Here is a 19988-nt window from a genome sequence, read left to right on the forward strand (position 1 = left end):
GATAATAATGATACTAAGGAACAATCATAGAAGCAAATAATGTGTTGAGATTGAAGAGACCTTAAAGTTTATCTAGTTTCAGCCCCACTACTGGGGGCAGGAACATCTTATACTAGATCAGGTTGCCCAAACACTTTACAGCTGAATACTGTGTTCACTGTACAGTACTATATATGCTGTTCTAATAAGAACTGTAGGGTGTTCAAGTGGCCTTGAATGCCTTCAGGGATGGGACATCCACAACCTTCTAGGCAATCTGTTCCAGTGTGTCACCACCCTCTAGAATCTCTGAGTAAAGAACTTCTTCCCTATGTCTAATCTTTCCTGTAAGCCCACTTATTGAAATTTTGGAGGCCTTTATTAGAATAGCAGTGAAGGCATAACTTCAAATCACTTATAGAATAGTGTGATGAGCATGAATGAAAATCTGGATGAATGCACTACACTTAAGTACATTCCATAAGTGCTGAGTGCTTCTCTGAGTAAAAATTATTTAATAGCATGCTTCAGCAATGTTGAACTGAGTGCGCATATCAAACCACAAGCAGTTCTGTCAACACGGAATTCAAAGTACACTACTACATCCTTAAATTTACCATTACTTTCATCCATTGCGTTAGATTACAGTCACTGCAGACACTGCGACTTTCAGAGCTGAATGCTATTTTCATTGTTTTAAATTCCAAAAATCACTGTGAAACAGAGGTATAAATTTTTAGTAATACACTGTGATAGTTTCTACTCTGTGCGCACTTTGATCAGTGCTGTCTGTCATACTATATTGTCACTTGGGCGTGTTCTCTACCTTCAGTATCGTCACCTGAAAGGTAAGGTTGAAGGCTTGAGGGACACATTACATGACAAAACACAAAAATTCTATGTAGAAACAGCAATTTACAGAATGAAACATTTGCCTAAAATATGAGGTCTCGAAAGTTCCTTCTTTCCTCTCCACAAGCTAACAAGTAAGCAGCATACTCATCTATCATCTATTTCTGCCGTGAAAGCCTTCATACAAGTTAGAAATTTTTAATTAAAATCACGCCTGTTCTTTTTCTTTAACTATTAATAACTGTCACACAGACCTAGTAAAGCTCACACATTAGTGGCTAGTTATCAGCAACTCCTAAATACACGTTTCTAAGACTGGGATGAGAAAAAAAAAGGGAAAAGAGAATAATAAAAAAGGCAATACCATCTCTTATGCCTTTTCTCAATGTTATAAACTCATATCTACAGTGAAAGATGATCTTTTGTAAAGACAATAATCTTCCATGCATGAAGATTTATACTGCATATTCCCTATGCCTGCTTTTTTATTTCCTGGCAATTCTTTTTCTATCCTCATGGTATAGCATAGCCACGGTCCAATTGTGAGACAATTTTTCTTCTTTAAATTCAAGTGAAAATGGATAGGTAAAGGCTACAATGCAACATTATTTTCCAAAACTTACTAAAAAAAAGCTGGAAATGAAATCTTTTGCTTGATGGGAGAAGTTAATGTTCATATGTTACCATTCAGACTATGCAGAAGAAGAGACCCATTCTTTACTTGAAAGCTATGAACATTTGGAATACGTTCTTCAAGCTTGTGGGATTTGGATTTTTTGTTTTATTCTGCTTCTTTATGACTTTTGCCAATGAATCTCCATAGGCTGATATGTTCTACTGAGTGTGAATACTGAAAACAAGCATATTCTGCTGTTTTTATTGCTCTTGATGTACTTCTGTGTTTTTCCCTTACATTTTAACTCACTTGCCACCATCATTTCCAATGCACTGAAGCCACTATTCAGCTCTGCACATTCCCTCGTTGTAATCTGCCAATTCATGTGGATAAACTCATTGAGACACACTTCATACATGACAGTTGTTCAAAGAGCATGGCTTGTCTTTCACATCACTGTTGCTACTGCTGAAACACACCACCCACTGCCTCACTGTGCTCACATCCACTGTTTGTTCTCCAGAAACACTCAGCAAGTGTTGATGAATGTCAGTGGGTGTGATTTTTCCACATGGAGAAATTCAATGACACACCTTTGGTTCATCTGCATGTCCACATCAGACACCATTTTGTCAGATTGCCCCTCTGCTGCCATCTGTCACATGGCAACAACATGGAATGGAATATTGTTGGAAAGATTCAACCACTACTGCAATATAACCAATATGTGCCTGTGGTATCATAGGCCAAATTAATAAAATAGGAGTAGGTATTTATTAATAAATATTAGTATTTATTAATAAAATAAAGTAGGTAAAATAGGCCCACATAAACTGAGGACTTTACAAAGAACATAGAGAGTTATTTGAGATTCATGGCACTGAGTACAATGTGAAAATACAGCTCAATACACATGATGGATGGTGGAGTCAGTGCAATGAATTGTTAAGAAACTCAGTTGTTTTTATCATTTCATCACAGCACCACGTGACTGTACCTCTCACTCCACACCTTCCTAAATTGTTCTTTATTTCTTTCCTCATATATCAGAGTCATACTGTTTTTCTAGAACTCTCTTCGGAAAGAAATGGCAGACATTACAACTGCATAAGGTAGGTATTTATACACCGAATTATACCTGCTATTAAATTACAAATTTTGTTAAAGCAGAACTGTCTCATGCTTACCTTTGATTTCCCTTTACTGTAACAGGCTCTTTTAGTAGCTTCATCACATTGCCATTCCACTGCCTGTAACCAACAGATTTTAGTTAGAAATGCAAGGAACACAGAAATATATATAACTCAGCTACCTAAGCCCATGCTTGAGATACATGCTTCAGGTACACTGACAACTAACCTTGAGTGGTTCTAGCCACAGTTTATCGCCTTATAAGCTTCTTCTCCTTAGAAATATATTTCTGCTTTTAGTGGGTTTTGAGTTATTTAATCCAAAGTGAAACTGGCTGTCCCCATGATTCACCATACCTACCTACAGCTATAGCAGAAATAACCACAATCATATTTGATGCTGTTTAGCTCCTTTTGTATCAGTCTTACTCAGCTAAGCAAAGAGAAGGGGTGACTCTTCCTCCTCAGTAGAGGTAGGTGGCATCACGCTGAGGTCAGCTCTGCTGTGAGACCTTTTGTGTTAGAAAGGGTGCACTGCTGCTGGTTTTGCAGATTTTCTCTCAAGCATGAAATGGGTATTTTATTTTCTCAAGGTGTGACTGCAGCAGTAATTGCAGAAGCTAGAAGTTCAATTGAAGGAAAAGAGCAACAAGCAAGCATCCACAGGACAACAGTGAAATGGAGCACTGCAAAGCAGAAGTGATTTATCCTCATTTTTGAACCTTCTGCTTCAACAAACTCATGCCAGGAATGTAAGTCTAAGCTGCATTATGGCACTTTCACTGCCTGAGTTAGTTCCAATTATTTCCATATTTAACATTCAACAGCTATGACTTACAAACTCTACTGTTCAGTGGAGCAGATCCTGGGCTTGCTGTGTATGTGCTAATACATGCACACATTTGAATGCCTGTGTATGCTGTGCAGAGTGCATTTTAAATCTCTTTGCTTGCTTTCAGATCAACAACGCACATCCACCTGTTCTCTTAATAAAAATGTCACAAAGCATTTTACATTTGACCAGGAAGAAATGTGATTACTAACTAAACACTGCTGCTTAATTGTTGAAACCACAGTTTTTTCAGTTTTATTTACCAGAAAATAATGAAAGATAATTTATTCAGACTTAATATAAGCAATCTTTTGTACCTGTCTTTCAATGGAGACAATATTGACAAAAAGTACACTCTACAATTAATACAAATTAATAGGATGAAAGTCTATTTAAACAAAGGGGAAATATGCCTTCATGGTAGACTATGCAGTACTTTTTCATTTGCTTTTCAACAAGCCCAATAATTATCTTCTTTTTCTTGTTTCAGAAAAGAAAGACTTGTAAAACTAATGTCATTACTTCTTTTCCTCAGCTCCATGCCTTCCTATTTAAAGCACTTACTTTTGCAGATAAATGACCACAGCATATTAGAGAATACATTGAAAACTTCTGGAAAACCCCACTTGTGAATGATGACTCTAGCATTTATAATGAATTGTATCTTATACTACGTAAGATTAAAACAAAAAAAAAAAGAGCAGTAATGACTTGACCTTTTTGATTGTAATGATATAATGACAAAATGACATTTTGATATAATGTCAACCCCGCAATAAAAGATTGCTCTTGGACGAGCAGCAAGCGTTAAGTTCTTCAACCCAATAGGACACAATAAATTTGCATGTTCCACAGCACTAAAAACAAGTATTTGGTAGTTAATTCATTATCTCTAAACAGCACAGAAAGTTGAAATTCCCTGAGAAATGCAAGAGTTACCGGTAGCAGGTCAAGACGGAAAGACTTAGTGGAATGCAGTTGCTTAAAAATAACTTCTGAAGGAATACTCTTGCCAAAACTGAACTGAGAAGAATATGCTAAGCATGAACAGCAGGAAGAAAGAAGACAGAAAAATTGGATTCAAGACAAAATGTTTATCAATAAATCAATTTTTACTGGCAAAATATCTAGCTTTCAGTTGGCTAAGACTGTGGTAAAAGACTAATTTGAAGGCAAAAGATGTGAAATGTGAAAATTATGCTACATCATAAATCAAGAAAATTAAGTACACCTCTCAGGCACTGAAATGTTTTGGAAAAGACACTCAAGAGCCAAAAAGGGACAGTTCTTCAAATTTTCTTTGAAATCTGAGAAAAGTATACAAGGCACCTGTGAACAGGCCACAAAACCACTAATGTCATTATTGGCATAACTGAAAGAAAAATTTCTTTTCTGCCATCCATGGGATGCATAGATTTAAATAAGGGTACTAAATATTACAATACTAAATTATATACATCAGTAAAATAGTTAACAGCAAATGCAGGAACCCAAACAGAATAAACTATATAACTATATACAAATAAATACAATTCCTAGCTGAATGGGAAACTTTATGCAAAAACTTTCTTCAAGACAATATATTTCAAAACAGTAATACTGTCTGAACAATAGGATCATAGAATTGTAGAATATCATCACCTTTTCACACTCTGAAGGCACTCTTAAACTTCATCTAGTTCAACTCCCCTACAATGAACAGAGACACCTACAGCTAGATCAGGTTCCTCAGAACCCCACCCATCCATCTCCAAGGACAGGGCAGCCACCACCTTTCTGGGCATCCTGTCCAGCACCTCACAACCCTTAATGAATTTTCCTTATATCCAATAAGGATATAAAGAAATCTAAATCTCCCTTCTTTTACTTTGAAAGTTACCTCTCTGAATGGGATCCCATTCCTCGGGTGTGATGACTGCACCACACAGCTTAGTGTCATCTGCAAACTTCCTGGGTGCACTCCATCCCACTTTTGATGTTACTGATGAAAATATTAAAGAGCACCAGTCCCAGCACTGACCCCTGCGGGACTCCACTTATCACCAATCTGCATCGGACATTGAAGTATTGGCCATTACTCTCTAGGTACAATCTTGTAACCAATTCCTTCTCCATCAAATAGTCCACTCATCAAATCATTATCTTTCAAACTGGAAGAGAACTATGTTATGAGGGACTGTGTTAAAGGCTTTATTTAATTCCATCAGTGGCTCTTCCCTTGTCCACTGACGCAGTTATGTCATCATAAAAAGTGACAAGGTTGGTCAGGCAGGACCTGCCCTTCAGGAAGCCATGCTGCCTTTTCCATATCACCTCCCTTTCTTCCATTTCCCTTGACACAGCTTTCAGGAGCATCTGCTCCATGGTATTCCCCAGCACTGAGATGAAGAAGTAACCAAGTATAGACACACTAGTGACAAAGCCATCACTAACATCAGGTATACTTCATAGTCCTGTAACTCCGAGTTTCACTGCTAGAGGAGACAATAAGAGGGCAGGCTGCAAATCAAGTGCATTACAAAGGCACTCAAAGAAAGCTGGGTAGTTCAGAGTTTTATACGTTTGTCCCCAAGATTCTTGAATATTTTCAAAAATACATACATATGCCCTATTACAGATTAAATGAAAAGAGCATGTGTAGGCCAACATTTATACATACATACATATATACATGTATATATACGGATATAAAAACTATATATAAAAATTATATATACATATGTATATAAATATACATAAAAGAAGTATTTCTTTTAAATCTTCGGGAAATCTGGGGAAGTTTCTCACTAAATGGAAATTCAATTATACAACAAAGCCTATAGTGATATAAAGTGGGAAGACTGGTGGAAATTTGTCAAGTTAAATGTCATTTCAATGTGGAAGAAAAACAACAGGAGAGAAATGTGCCCTGAATCTTTAAAACATAAAGATGAAACAAAATGTCCCAACGGAATAACATTGTGATTTTTTTCAGTTGAAGATAAAGACTTTAAATTCTGAAAGAGTAGACTGACACATATACATTGTTGTATTGTAGAGAACAAGCGCAAAACCAGGTTTACTTAGAAATGTTACTGTTATCCATTGCTTGTATCAAAATGACATCTTCTGCTTGGCATCATTTGCTAATATTTTCACAGCATTCGGATAAGTGGTGCAGAGAATAAGATATGCATACCATGATTACGATTTGATCCCCTATCACAACTTAAATACTTAAATTTTATCCTGTTGGGAGCTATTCTTTTTTACGTCTTAAGAAATTGTTCCAATTTTCATACAGTAAAATACAACATCCTGTGTTCTGTGTATTCTTTTTAATTAATATTATAATTCTACTTAGCAGGTAACAAAATGCACTGAACCAAATTATAGACATTCAAACTTTTCTTTGCTCTGGGGAAGGAGAGTACAAAGATTTGAATTTTAATACTGAAAAAAATAAAGATGATAGCACATTTTCATGAGAAACGTACGTACAAAGGTTAAAGGGTAGCTCATAAGCTCAAACACATTCAAACATAAGGAGGATAGATTTAGGTTGGATATAAGGAAAAAATCTTTCACAGTGAGGTTGGTGAGGCACTAGTACAGATTGCCCAGAGATGTGGTGGATATCCCATCCTTGGAGACATTCAAGTTCAGGCTGGAAGAGGTTCTGAGCACCCTGATCTAGCTGTAGGTGTCCCTGTTCACTGCAGGGGAGTTGGACTAGATGACCTGTAAAGGTCCCTTCCAACACTAAGGATTTCATGATTCTATGATTCTAGCACATTCTTCTGCCCCTGATAAAATGGTGAGGCAATTACAACTGGATGGTTCTATGAACCCTGCTATCAAATACATGCTTTCAAGTGCCTCCACAAATTTAATGTCTCCTGCAATCTAGTAGATAGAAATAAATCTTAATTATCTGACAGTCACCAGTAGAGCTGTTTGAAGAGCTTGCTGTGAGATTTTTAGCCCTGCCAAACTCAGATTGTGTGACCACTCTTACAGACTGAACTTGACAAAGTTTCATCAGATAAGGAAGTCACAGTTGATTGTCATATGGATTGCTTTCTTCATTTAAAAAAACACACAAAGCACAAAGCTCCAAATATATTTGGCATAAAATCAGACTGAGCAGAAACACGGCTTTAGTGCGCACTTTAAGTCTAAATTGGAACACAACTAGGTGTCTTTTTGTATCAGAATTTTGGACATAACACCAAAATCTTCAGATGAGTTCTCTCCTAACATTTTCAAAGGCAGTGGGAGAGGAGAAATTCCAGATAGAGAACTACTTCCAACTCAACTTTTATCTATGTAAAGTAATTATTATCTTGAAAAAAGAAGAAAAATATACATGCAGCACACATCAATCTTAAGTTAAAAGTTTTAGTATTAAAAATAATCATATTCTTTAGAACAACAAATGTATTTCAATAATTTCTCCGCTTGAGTGAATGACAGACTTGTTTAAAAGTCAAACAATCATATTTTCAAAGGACAAACCAAGTAAATTTAAAGAAATTAGCTTCAAGAGAAATCAAAGTGATTTATTTGAATAGCTTAGAAGAATACTAAAACAGCATTAAAGAAAATAATGAAATAGTGAATAATAAGTTTCCTTCCCAGTTAATAACTAATTTTCAATTTGTTTTCTTTGTATCCAACATACAACAACTTCCTAAGTTTTCTAGCAAGAAATTAAGTCATAGAATCATAGAGCATCCCAAGCTGGAAGGGACCTATAGGGAACATCAAATCCAACTCCTTTCCTGCCTAAATTATTCTACAATTTCCCAGAAAACAAACAGAAAAACCAACCAAACAAAAAACATAAAAAGAAAAAATCCAAAAGGATAAGAAATTAATTCTAATGAATCCACTTCTACAAATATACTAAATGCAAAAAGGAAATTTGAAAAGTATGAATACAATCAAAACAAGGACTGGTCACTTTGAATGCATGAGGTGAGGTATCTATTAGATATATTTATAAATCATAAATAACCATCTGGCTTTCACCTTCATTAATGGAAGATGCACACACAGATCTCCACGAATAACTATATTCATATAACTACATAGATACACATAACATATACACGTATACAGGTGCACACACAGCTATACAGCTGAAGTTTTTCATAGTGCAGAAACAAAATGTGCTGTTATTTTTCATAGTGAAAGAAGTTAATTAGTCAAGAACCAAAAAATGAACAGAACAGTATTCCAGACAGATGGTCCAGCACTTCCTAGGCAGATGGCTCTGCTAATTAGATACTGGCAAAAATAACATTAAAGAAGATGGTTTAATTATGCGACGCCAAAAAATAACAACTACATGAGATTTCCTTTTTTCTTTTTCACTATCTGTTTGCTTTCATCTCTTATATCATGTATTTAAACAATACTTTGGGGAGTTGCGTTATAATGGCAATAATCATAACAGTATATGTCAACAAACATGAGTAATATCGCCTTATTGTTTGCATCAGTCCAGCAATGGAATGGCTTCAAAAAGCTGTGATTTGTTTGGCAAGTGTGTCTTGCAGCCTGCATAATTATATCTCAATGAACATGGTTGCTAGAGTCCAAAAGCTGAGTTTAAAGAGGCCATAAAGAAAGTGTCAGAATAGTAAATGCTAAGAGAGAATGTAGCCACAGAGGAGTATACCAACAAGACATTTAGCAGCAAATTAGCAACCACAGTGTTAAAAGAGGTTTTGATAGTCACCAGAAATTTTAAGGCATGCTTTGGTATAATGACATCCCTGTTTCCAGCAAATATGAAAAGCCACTTACAAAAGATTTATACCTCCCCATACTTCAGGCAAACCATTCTCCTTGCTTTCCACAGAACCATGACCTCATCCTTGCAGCCATTACTGCTGGAGCTCTCTGTCTTGCCAACCTGATAAACAATCAGCTTTTGAGAGTGGCCATCCACTATGGAAATGCTAGGGGAATGTATTAAAAAGGGACTTCTCTTCAGCACAGATCTCCCTTTTGGCTCATCATAAAAGAAAAAACTGTTCTATATGGACTACAGGCAGCCTGGTTAGGCTCTCCTATCAAGTGATAGGCCAGCAGCTCAAACAAGAACAACACTGTATGGACAAATTTACTAATTGATGACATTTGTTGAAGTATCTTGCCACCAGATACCAAATGCAACAGCCAATTCTCCTGGAAATAAAAATACTCCTGTTTTCATTTGTTCAGCTTTTACTGCTCATCCACAGTTAGAAAATTATGGTTTCTTAAAAAGTGAAGAGTATGAAATAGATGAAAATAAATATCCAATTATGCTAGAATTTTCTAGGGTTTGGTTTTAAATAAAAATTGAACTCCCATGACAGATATATAATTTCATGTTCAAACCACATAATATATGAAACTTTGTATGGCTTCAAGAACAAAGCTGATGTCAACTGAATTTTCTTTCAAATATAACTGCCCAAAATGTATTAAAAAAAAGTGAGGAGAAACATAAATATTTAAGCCAAAGTTTTAATTACCTTATTTTGTTGACTATGGAAATAAATAGCTGCTGAAAATTTTGTCAGAATTGATACAATAGAATTTGGAGTTACTAAGACTTTCAGAAACTCATAGTGGGATGGCTACTGTGTTAACTTTAATCACTCTAGCCTCTGCGCAAGATTCGACTTCTACTAAATGTCACCCAGCCACCCGTCTGTGCTTCCCTGTTTGTGTTCCGCAAAGACTTCTAAATGTCACAAAATGTTCTTTGGGTTTACACTTAACAGAAAAAGGTTTATAGAGGAAATCGCAGTTCCGAAACTGAAGTCAGCAACTCAGAACTTGATTATACTCAGAACCAATAGTTTTAGTCCTGCTTCCTGAGAGTTACTAATAAAAAGGTATTGTACTGTGACTTTCAAAGTTTTGAATGTTCCAGTTTGGCATTTTGAGGCTTTTATGTTTTTTATGGACATTTAAAAATTGAATGCTGGATTGTGCTGAAGGGGTAAAACAACAAAATGTTCTTGCATTTCCAGTCTTGGCAGCCAGTCAGCAGGTAGAAATGAAATTTTGTACCATATTTTTAATGTACATTCTGAAATTATACTAAATATACTAAATTTAATATATTGAATAAATTATATGTGAACCTTTTAAGATTAACATCTGTGTTAGCATATTAAGTTTTAAAGCTCTCCCTGCTTTTTGGCAAATAAAATTGATTTCAGTAGGCTTCAAGACCTTTTGAAAGCAATGTTTCATTTTTTTTCAAATTGTGTTGTAAACTTTTAAGTGCTGATCAGAAATGTCAGGATTCTCTTTATTTCAGGAAAGGGAAAGATATTTCAGTGCAATTTCATACTCCCTAGCCCCCTGGGTTAAATACCACAATAAATGGGAAAAAAAGTCCCCTAGCACAGGAATTTCAGAAAAGGAAGACTTCAGTACAGACCTTGAATACAGGAACACAGATTGTTTTCTTGAGCATCTGTTCATTGCTGCAGATGGCAAAGGAGAAGAGGGTGCTGCTAAGTGTGCTATCTTGCCCCATGCTAACCTGCTGTTCATGTCATGCTGGCGTGGGATGAGGGATAAAGAAGTATGCCAGTGAGCAACCTCCGAGAGTCAAGGAAGTTAGGATACTTCAGAAGACTGTGCAAACCAAAATCCTTCCTGAAATAATTTCTCAGAGGCACAGCCAACACAATATATCTTGTCCCTGGGATGTCAAAGACAGCTGGATTATAGCTTCTAGATAGGAGTTTACAACAGCAAGCAGATGAACCTGAGAGATATGGTGGAAGACGAAATTTATAACACCTTCTAAGTGACATTTTTTTAAAATGGCTGAACATCATACCACATAACTGAGACTACAAAAAAGAAATCTTTGTATTTTATATGTATGCATATAGGTGGTTTTTTTTTCATTGTGTCTCATTATAAAGAATAAAAGTTCTATCATGATTTTTATTTCTCGTTTATTTATTCAGATAGTTTTGCCATTGGGCTTTACTAATGAAAGACTCCATTTTTTAGTATCAGCATTCATCTACATTTCTATTATTCAAATTCACAATAACTCTTAGTTACAATAATAAAAATATCTTGAATAATTAGCCTAAAAACAGCATCTTAGTAAAAAGACAAACTTAAAGAATGAATGTACATCCATACAGTGTGCAATCAAACAGGAGTAAGAACACTTTAGACAGATGAAAGCAGAAAGAAAGATTAATGCTGAGAAGCAGTAAAAGAAAGGTAAGAAGAACCAGATCACACAGAGTGTGCAATGACAAGTCGGTAAAGAAACAAATGGTTCAACAGATAAGCGTTGCATACATGAGATTTTCTACATCCTTCTATTTAAATCAATAGCCTAGAAAGCTGATTGCGGAAAAACAGTACACAGACACACAAAATATTTAGAAAATAGTTGGGGCAAAACACAAAAAGAAAAACATCATGAAATTTCCAAGGAGTTGGCAATAAGGTTGATGGCAGCGCAACTGACCATTCACTCAAAGAAAGAAGAAACTAACTTACATTTGGTTATGCTTAAAGCAATTGGATTGAATTAGACAAAACAAAACAAACAAACAAACAAAAGATAATCTGAGAGACACAACATTGCAAGAATATGGGGAAGAATAAAAAGTAAAACAGGCATATAACTGAGTCTTTAATACATACTGTAAACCGTGGAAAAATACGCACAAAAAAAAAAAAAAAAAAAAAAAAAAAAAAAATAGACTGAGAAAAATTCTCATTAAACACAAATACAAAAGATGCTTATTACAACAGGAAAGCTTGAATCTAGAGCTACTAGGAAAATCACTGGAGTGTAGCTGCATTGTTAAATTATACAGAAAGGAAGGCTGAGGAAGACAAGCTACAGAGTACCAGGACCAGAACATATCTGCTCAGAATATGAAAAGGTCTTCAAGAGAGCATCATGTAATCCAATTGCAGAAAAAGAGTAAATAGAAAAGTAGGACTGCAATGCAACTTAAAATCACAGCTTCATCATGATGATTTGGGATAACAGTGAGGCTATGAAAAAGGCTGAATTTTTCTCCTTTTTTGCAAGAAGTGAACAGTCTGGAGAAACATTGACACGTGGGGCTTTTCACCTCCGGTTTATGTGTTAAACCTCATTCAAGACATTAACCAATGAAAGTTTGGGACATTGGGTAACTTGGTATTAGCTGTAGGAAAGGAGTGGATCATTTCATATTTCTAGAAGACTAGCCTTCATACCAAAATGAGCAGTAACTGGCCATTTCTGCAGAAGGAACTGAACAGACACTTAGAAAAAAAAGGAGAGAGTCATGTTACAGATAAAAGTGCCTCATTCCATATTCACAAAAAATCTCAGAAAAGCAGGCAGTTGCTGAAATATCTTAACAATTTCTCTATTTCTTTCCCTCAAGCTGTCCTCACATATATTTCAGCACAGGACACATGTAGGATTCAACACTTAAACTCAGCCTAAGACTCCCAACCACCAAGTTCCAAAGATAAAAGGGGATAAGTTTTGTGCCACTCTCATACTTGCAAGTAGAGAGTACATCACTAGCAAAACATTCTGGAGTTGGAGAATTTTATTTGACTTAGTTTATTGCCAACCACCACAAAATTCAGTCCATCAAAGTCCCTCTGGTGGGAAGGTAGGACATTTAGCAGGCTTTCAGCTTCAAGTGTATAATCTCCACAGTCAGTTTAATAGTCAAAAATAACAATTAGAAATTATAATCATTACTTCCTAGTCATATTTAAAAAAATAAACTGATAAGTCATATTTCATAGCAAAATTAAATTCTCAAAGATTATAAAGTTATTTTAAAACCTAATAAATTTGTTATAAATTGTCATGTGCACATCTGTAGAAAACATTACATGTAACCTGTTATCTGACAGACCGAGAAATCACCTATAACAATAGATTAACCATGTATTAAATAGTCTATTAATCATTTAGTAGATTACTATAAAGTATTAACATAGTGAAACTTAGTAAACAAATGATAAATATTCAGTGAATGTCGTTGTTGGTCAGTTATTATTTGCTGTGCACTGAAACCAACACCACAACAGGTGAACACCTGAAGGTTTTGCAAGGGTTTTCATTCAGATATCAAGTTGGAGCAAGGAAAAATAATCAAAATCTCTGTGATGTGATGCCTGATGCTCGAGACTGAGAATTCTGCAGTTGTTATTACTTGCAGGATCTATTAGCATCAGAGGACCATGAAAAAAGCAAGAGAAAATAGTTCATTAAAAACGGATGCATAGCTAAATGCATCAGATTCTGGGAAAAGCTTCAGTGAAGAGTTCATAGATTATTCAGTGATGACAGAAATTTGGAAGAGTTTCTACCAGCACTCATTTGCAGTTCTTCAAGCAGAAAGCAAACAAATATTTGTTAAAAAAGAAACCATCTCACATCCCCAGTGAGATCCATGTCCGCACTTTTCACAACACAATTGATTGCCTTTGCTGGCACTTTTCTCTAAGTCGTATAGGGGAAAGTCACCATGTACCATGAGTCACTATTTGTTTCACATGATCTCAACATGTGAAACAAAACCACTGGTATCACAGATTACACAGAACCTGGATGAGCAACTCTTGTATCCATAAAATAAATTGGAAGAGATTCAGATTCTCAAAGCTAATAACAGAAAGCTCAAATTTCAGTTTACTTCAAGAAAGTTAAGCTGAAGGAGCCCTTAAGTATCAAGAAAAGTATCTTCTAAATTCCACTGACATACACAAACTTTAGTAACCATCCCACACATGGAGCCTAATAGCAGAAATTTATTTCAGAACTAGCTGTGTAATAGCTCATCCTCCTGCAGACTCTTTTCCATTTTTATAGGTTTAGAAAGCCAGTGATTGCTACATTGGCAGAATACTGTACTTTTGTATTTTTCACCAAGAAGCTAAAAGCTCAGTGGATGTAACTGTAAAAGTGTGATCAATAAAACTTATTCAACAGGATACCCAGTGCAACCATTAATAAGGCAGCTATGTGGCTTTTTTTTTTTACTTTGTGCAGATGCCATCGACCTTCCTCCATCAAATTATAGCTTATTAGCAATTCATCTCCTAATGGGTACAATAAAACTCATGGCTTTCTAACCCTGGTGTATATTGGATACCAGATCAGCATTTGAAGAAAAAAGTGACAAAAACTCATTCTTACTACTAAGAATTATTTCTTTAAAATTCGCCTGTGCTTATCCTGCTGAAGCGAGTCCTTTGAACTCAGTGCTCCAAATTCCAAAGCTTTTATTATAGCAAAACACTTTCAAATTAAAAGTTTTGTCTAAGAACAGAAGAAAGGACAGAAATTGTAAACATTCCCTAAATTCATGAAAGAAAAGGGACAACTTCTGTACAGTGGCTTATAATAGCAACCCCCTTAAGTATATGCCTGGAATATTAAAGAACATTAACATTAGATCAGAATCCAATTCATTCATATAACTTTTACTATGAATAGAAAAATGAATTTAAAACACAGACTGCTCTACACTATGTGAAACTACAAAGCTGCAGAGTGACAAAGCTCCTACATCTCCAAATTAATTTGCTATTTTAAGCCCAGCATTTTGTATATCAAAATAAAATGTCAGTATAATACTTATATCCATAAAAAAAATAAAAAATAAATAAGTTTAACAGAAGAAAAGCCACTGTATTTGTATCTGCTTTAAAGTGCATGGTGGATACATATTATTATAAAACAATTTAATGACATAAACATAGTCTGCCTGTCTCCTTGTAGATTCTCTAACCTCTCCAGGCAGAGAAGTTTCTTTTTTTTTCAGTGAAGCCTACTAAACATTTCTCAGTTCTTTTACCCAAGATCAAGAAACACAAGAACTCATAAAGAGCCCAAGACTCATGGAAAAAAAATACATCTACAGATTATTCTTACATTCTGAATACTGAATGCTTCTGAACCCATGAGTTGAGGGAGAAGCAGAAGGCTTAAAGATATTAAAAATTTTAAGAAGAAAGGAAATTGATTTAAAATGACTGCAATGCAAGGCTGTCACCTCCTGGGGGTGCATTGTTTGTGGCCTAAACTCAGACAGAACCAAACAAAAATTCCCTGTAATAAATTTCTTTGGAAATACACTTCAACTCTGAGCTTACTACTGCTTCCCAGCATACAGACCCTTCTATTTCCTGAGATCTTCAAGGACAGGATGACACCCTACCTAAAGTTACATATGTGACAGGGGTCTGCATCTACGTAAAAAGAAAGTGACAAATGTCCATACTTTACAATATACCAAAAGTAAAACTGTCCTACAATAAAAGGAGCAGGTACATCAATTAATCTTGCTTGATCTGTGTGACAAAAGGAAACTAAGTGATCCTCATTTATAAACAAGGCTAGAGACATGCTTTTGGCCTGCATATTAAATGTGATCGAGGACCAACGTGACCAATTGCTCAAGCAGAAGAATTTACATCAGTAACATAGGTCCTGCCTCACTGCCTCATCTTTTAAAGGACAGTGCCCATTGAATTTCTCAAACAAATTAAAACAATTAATCATTCCATAGCCACATTCTTAAAAACAACAGAAATCCAGGTGAATCAGACATTGCAGTAAATAATTCAACTGGTAAAAAAAACCCAAATAAATAAATAAATAAAGTCTGAGTTCCCTAACATCTGTCCTTTAAAGTCATTCCCACTGCTTCTGAAAAAAGTCAGAAGTGCACATCCACCTAGTACACTGAAGACCATTGCCCTTTACCTCTCTTGAGAAGAACACAAATGTTTCACATTAATTTGCTGTTGGAGTGGCTGACTGTGCTTGGAGGAACTGGCTCTAAACTGGAAATCAGAAGCTGGTCAGTGTGTTGAGGCTACGCTGGCCTCTGAAAATGCTCATGATTTGTAGCTACATGCATATCTGTGTTTCTGTGCAAATATTTGAATTATGCAATCTAGAAATTGTATGAAGCAGTAGAAACAGATGCCTATTTGATGACATTCTGCTGTATTTAAATAATGCCAGGTTGATGTTGTGCACTTCCATATCATGAAAAAGCTGCAGAAGATATTCATATTCTAATAGACCCTGTACCACTGAGAGGCCTTGAAAAATAAGTCCCTTATCTGCTAGTCCTCACGCAGACTCTCAGTCTTCTGTTAATCATGGTGCTTTGAATCCAGATAATTTTGACATTAATTTTAATCCATGAGTTACTGGAGGGAAAGAAGGACAGAGAGATAAATGTGTAAATATTAAAGCCATGCTCAGTTATTGTGATGGCTTGATCTTGGCTGACTACCAATGCCCATTCAGTGTTTCTTTTATAAATTTAATTTATTGCCCATTAAAAATAGAGTAGAATAGTGAAAAATAAAGTGGCGGGGCCATTGGAACTTGCTGGACCTGGCGGTATACAGAATGGGATAGCCCCTGCCTTGCCTCCTGCAGCAGACCCACAGCACCTTACCACTGAAGTGCCACTGAAATTTGCTGTGGTTCAGATACCTCTTCTGACACCTGAAGTTGCTTTGAACTCTAAAATGTTCAGATTTCTGATAACGTTTGTATTATCAGTAAGTAAGGAAGTAACTGAAAAATGTAGAGAATTCTCAAAATCTGCCTGGGACAACATGCTTTTTTCGTAAGAAGAATCTCTCCCAAGAAGTTAAGGGAGATGGTGACTTCACTAACCAGCACTGCTGGGGGTGTTTGCCACCAATTAATGACCGAACACAGTACACATATGGTGCTGAAATAAACCCTGAGGCTCCTGAGATCAGAGAGCTGCAGCCTCCACTTTATAAACGGAGGAGGCAGAAGCACACAGCAGTGCTGAGGACTGTACAAAGCCAAGGCTGGTAGCAGAAGCCATGGATTACATGAAATTACACATGGAATTGTGCAACTACCTTCATTCATGATGCTATACAACTGCTCAGAGTAAAACAGTGTCCCTCTCAGAGCTGCTTTAATTCAAAACAGCTTTGACTGAATACTTTCATACTTTCTTCGGTTTTTAATCATTGTTCCAAAATATATGCATTTTTCTATTCTTACAGAATATACTGGATTACACTGAAAGTGATAAAGATTCAAAAGATCCATCAACATTGTACTTTTTATGACTAAATGATAGGGCTAAGATAATTTATTAAAATAATCTTCTACTAATGCTTCTTCTTCATATTTTTCTCAAACTTTCACCATTTTAATGGAAACTCTGCTTAAGAGCAAAATGTAGCCAAAGAAGTTATTTGTAAGAATTAGAGTAAAGAAAAAATACATTATTTCAATTGTTTTGTTTTCTGTCACTTTCTTCTTTCATGTAAAGCATCACAAAGTAGTGTGAAAGATGATCACCACTGCGGTGAAAGTAATGTAAAATAGTCAGCTTCTTTTTGAGAAGTCTGATTAGGCATCTGACTGGAAGAAAAACTACTAATTTTACAGAGTTATTAGCAAATTAGTAGCAAAAATTCAGCTCACATACATTCATAACCTTAATTCTGTTCCGGATTTTTTTAGACTTTCGTATGTTTTCCTATTAAATAACATACCAGTAACTTCATAGAAATAGTTGATGTTCTCAGGAAAGAAAATTCAATTGTTTAGGATGAATTCTGTTTCATCAAAAATAAAGCCTTTGGCAAGAATATTATGATTCTTAAAAAAACAGTGCTACTATTAGCGCTATTATAAATATAACAATATCAATAATAGTAATACCAAAGCAAATAAGTAAACAAGAGAAAGAGAAAAGAGTACCTCAAAATGAGATGGGCATATGCTTCATTTTAGAACCCTGATTTGCTCCCCTTCCACTGGGAGCTAACTACTAGAACAGAAAACTTCAAGCACAGCTGTATTAACAAAATACGAAAGTAACAAAACAAAAGGTAATGTAAAGTAAAAGCTATTGTACCAGTATATAAAAATAGGAGTAGGAAGAGGAAGAAACAAGTCCTTAGCGTGGGGCCAAGTTTTTAGGTCTAGAGCCAAGTGTCAGGTCCTGAATTTTGGTCACAACAAGCCTAGGCAACCCCAGAGACTTGGGGAACAGTGGCTGGAAAGCTGCCTGATGGAAAGGAACTTTGGTGTACTAATGGACAGTTGGCTGAATATGAGCCAGCAGTGTGCACAGGTGGCCAAGAAGGCCAATGGCATCCTGGCTTGTATCAGGAATGGTGTGGTGAGCAGGACTAGGGAAGTCATCCAGCCCCTGTACTCAGCACTGGTGAGGCCTCTCCTCAAGTACTGCGTTCAGTTTTGGGCACCTCAGTACAGAAAGGACATAGAGGTGCTGGAGCAGGTCCAAAGAAGGGCAACAAGGCTTGTGAAGGGCTTGGAGAATATGCCCTACAAAGAGAGACTGGGGTTGTTTAGTATGGGGAAGAGAAGGCTGAGAGGAGACCTTATTGTTCTCTTCGATTACCTGAAAGGCGATTACAGTGAGAGCAGAGCTGGTCTCTTCTCACAGGTGACAGGAGGGGAAATGGCCTTAAGTTGTACCAGGGGAAGTTTATGTTGGATATCAGAAAAAACTTACTTACAGAAAGGGTTGTTAAGTACTGGAATAGGCTCCCCAGGGAGGTGGTTGGGTCACCATTCCTGGATTTAAAAACCCTTCAGATGTGGTGCTCAGGGACATGATTTAGTGGAGGGTTGTTAGAGTTAGGGTAGTATATCAGGTTGCAGTTGGATTTGATGATCTTTTAAGGTCTTTTTCAACCTGAGCAATTCTATGATTTTGTCTTTGCTAGTTTTCATCTTCTCATACTTCATTTTCCCAAATCCACTGCCCACAAATGGCTGCACTAGACTAATGGCAGTCAGGAATTATTTCTCTATTCGTTAAGTAAATTTCTTAATTCCAGACATACATGTGAGCTCCTCTATAGAGGAATTAACTCACTAAGCCAGCACACTTTAACTAACTAGTCCTGTAACCCACTGAATGCTTCCTAGTACTCCCATTAGCAGCTTCTAGTAAACAGCAGTCATAGCATCAATAAACACAAATTTCTCACAGTAAATGGACAGTGTAATGAATATGCAATAAACACTTTTAGTCTCAATCTAAATTACATACAAAATCACGTTGGATACTGTGTTAGCAGAAAGTTATTTTGTAACACACTTTATTTTTCTGGTACAGATGTAGCTTGTCATGCCTTACTGTTGAAAGAATGCTAGCTTTCCAAATGGGATAAGCCAAGGCAGAATCTATCACTGGCTGTTCTTGTTTTAATGAAAAGAGATTGGTATCTAAAGAATCCTGTGGGGATAATGCAGATATGATGCAAAGCAGAGCACAGATAACAACTCTGACATACTCTGAATATACACAATGCAAGCTTGCAAATCCCTCCCACTGTCACTACCACAGTAACAGCTCTTATGAAATTTTCAACTGTTTGGGAAGGCTCTCCACAAATGTACGTCTGTTCATATTCAACTCCAAAGTGAAACATGCACTTGTATAAATTAAAACCATGGAAGATGCCAAAAAATGTAATGGTTTGCCTGCTTTCTGTTCAAAGAAGGCAGATGTATTGTGCTGCTCTTGGAGTACGGAGGAAA

General features: G+C 36.1%; 1 protein-coding gene across 7 annotated transcripts in view; it reads right to left on the bottom strand.

The window, feature by feature from the left end:
- SEMA5A (semaphorin 5A) overlaps positions 1–19988 on the bottom strand; it is a 315938-nt gene that overhangs the window by 139273 nt on the left and 156677 nt on the right. For all 7 annotated transcript variants that reach the window (XM_042809111.1, XM_042809115.1, XM_042809110.1 and 4 more), the window contains one exon: positions 2635–2697. In XM_042809111.1, the coding sequence (XP_042665045.1) occupies positions 2635–2697 (63 nt within the window). The remainder of the gene's footprint in view (positions 1–2634; positions 2698–19988) is intronic.

This window comes from Centrocercus urophasianus, unplaced genomic scaffold (assembly GCF_019232065.1).
Source record: "Centrocercus urophasianus isolate 14NV4802_14NV808 unplaced genomic scaffold, USGS_Curo_1.0 seq_11, whole genome shotgun sequence".
NCBI lineage: Eukaryota > Metazoa > Chordata > Aves > Galliformes > Phasianidae > Centrocercus > Centrocercus urophasianus.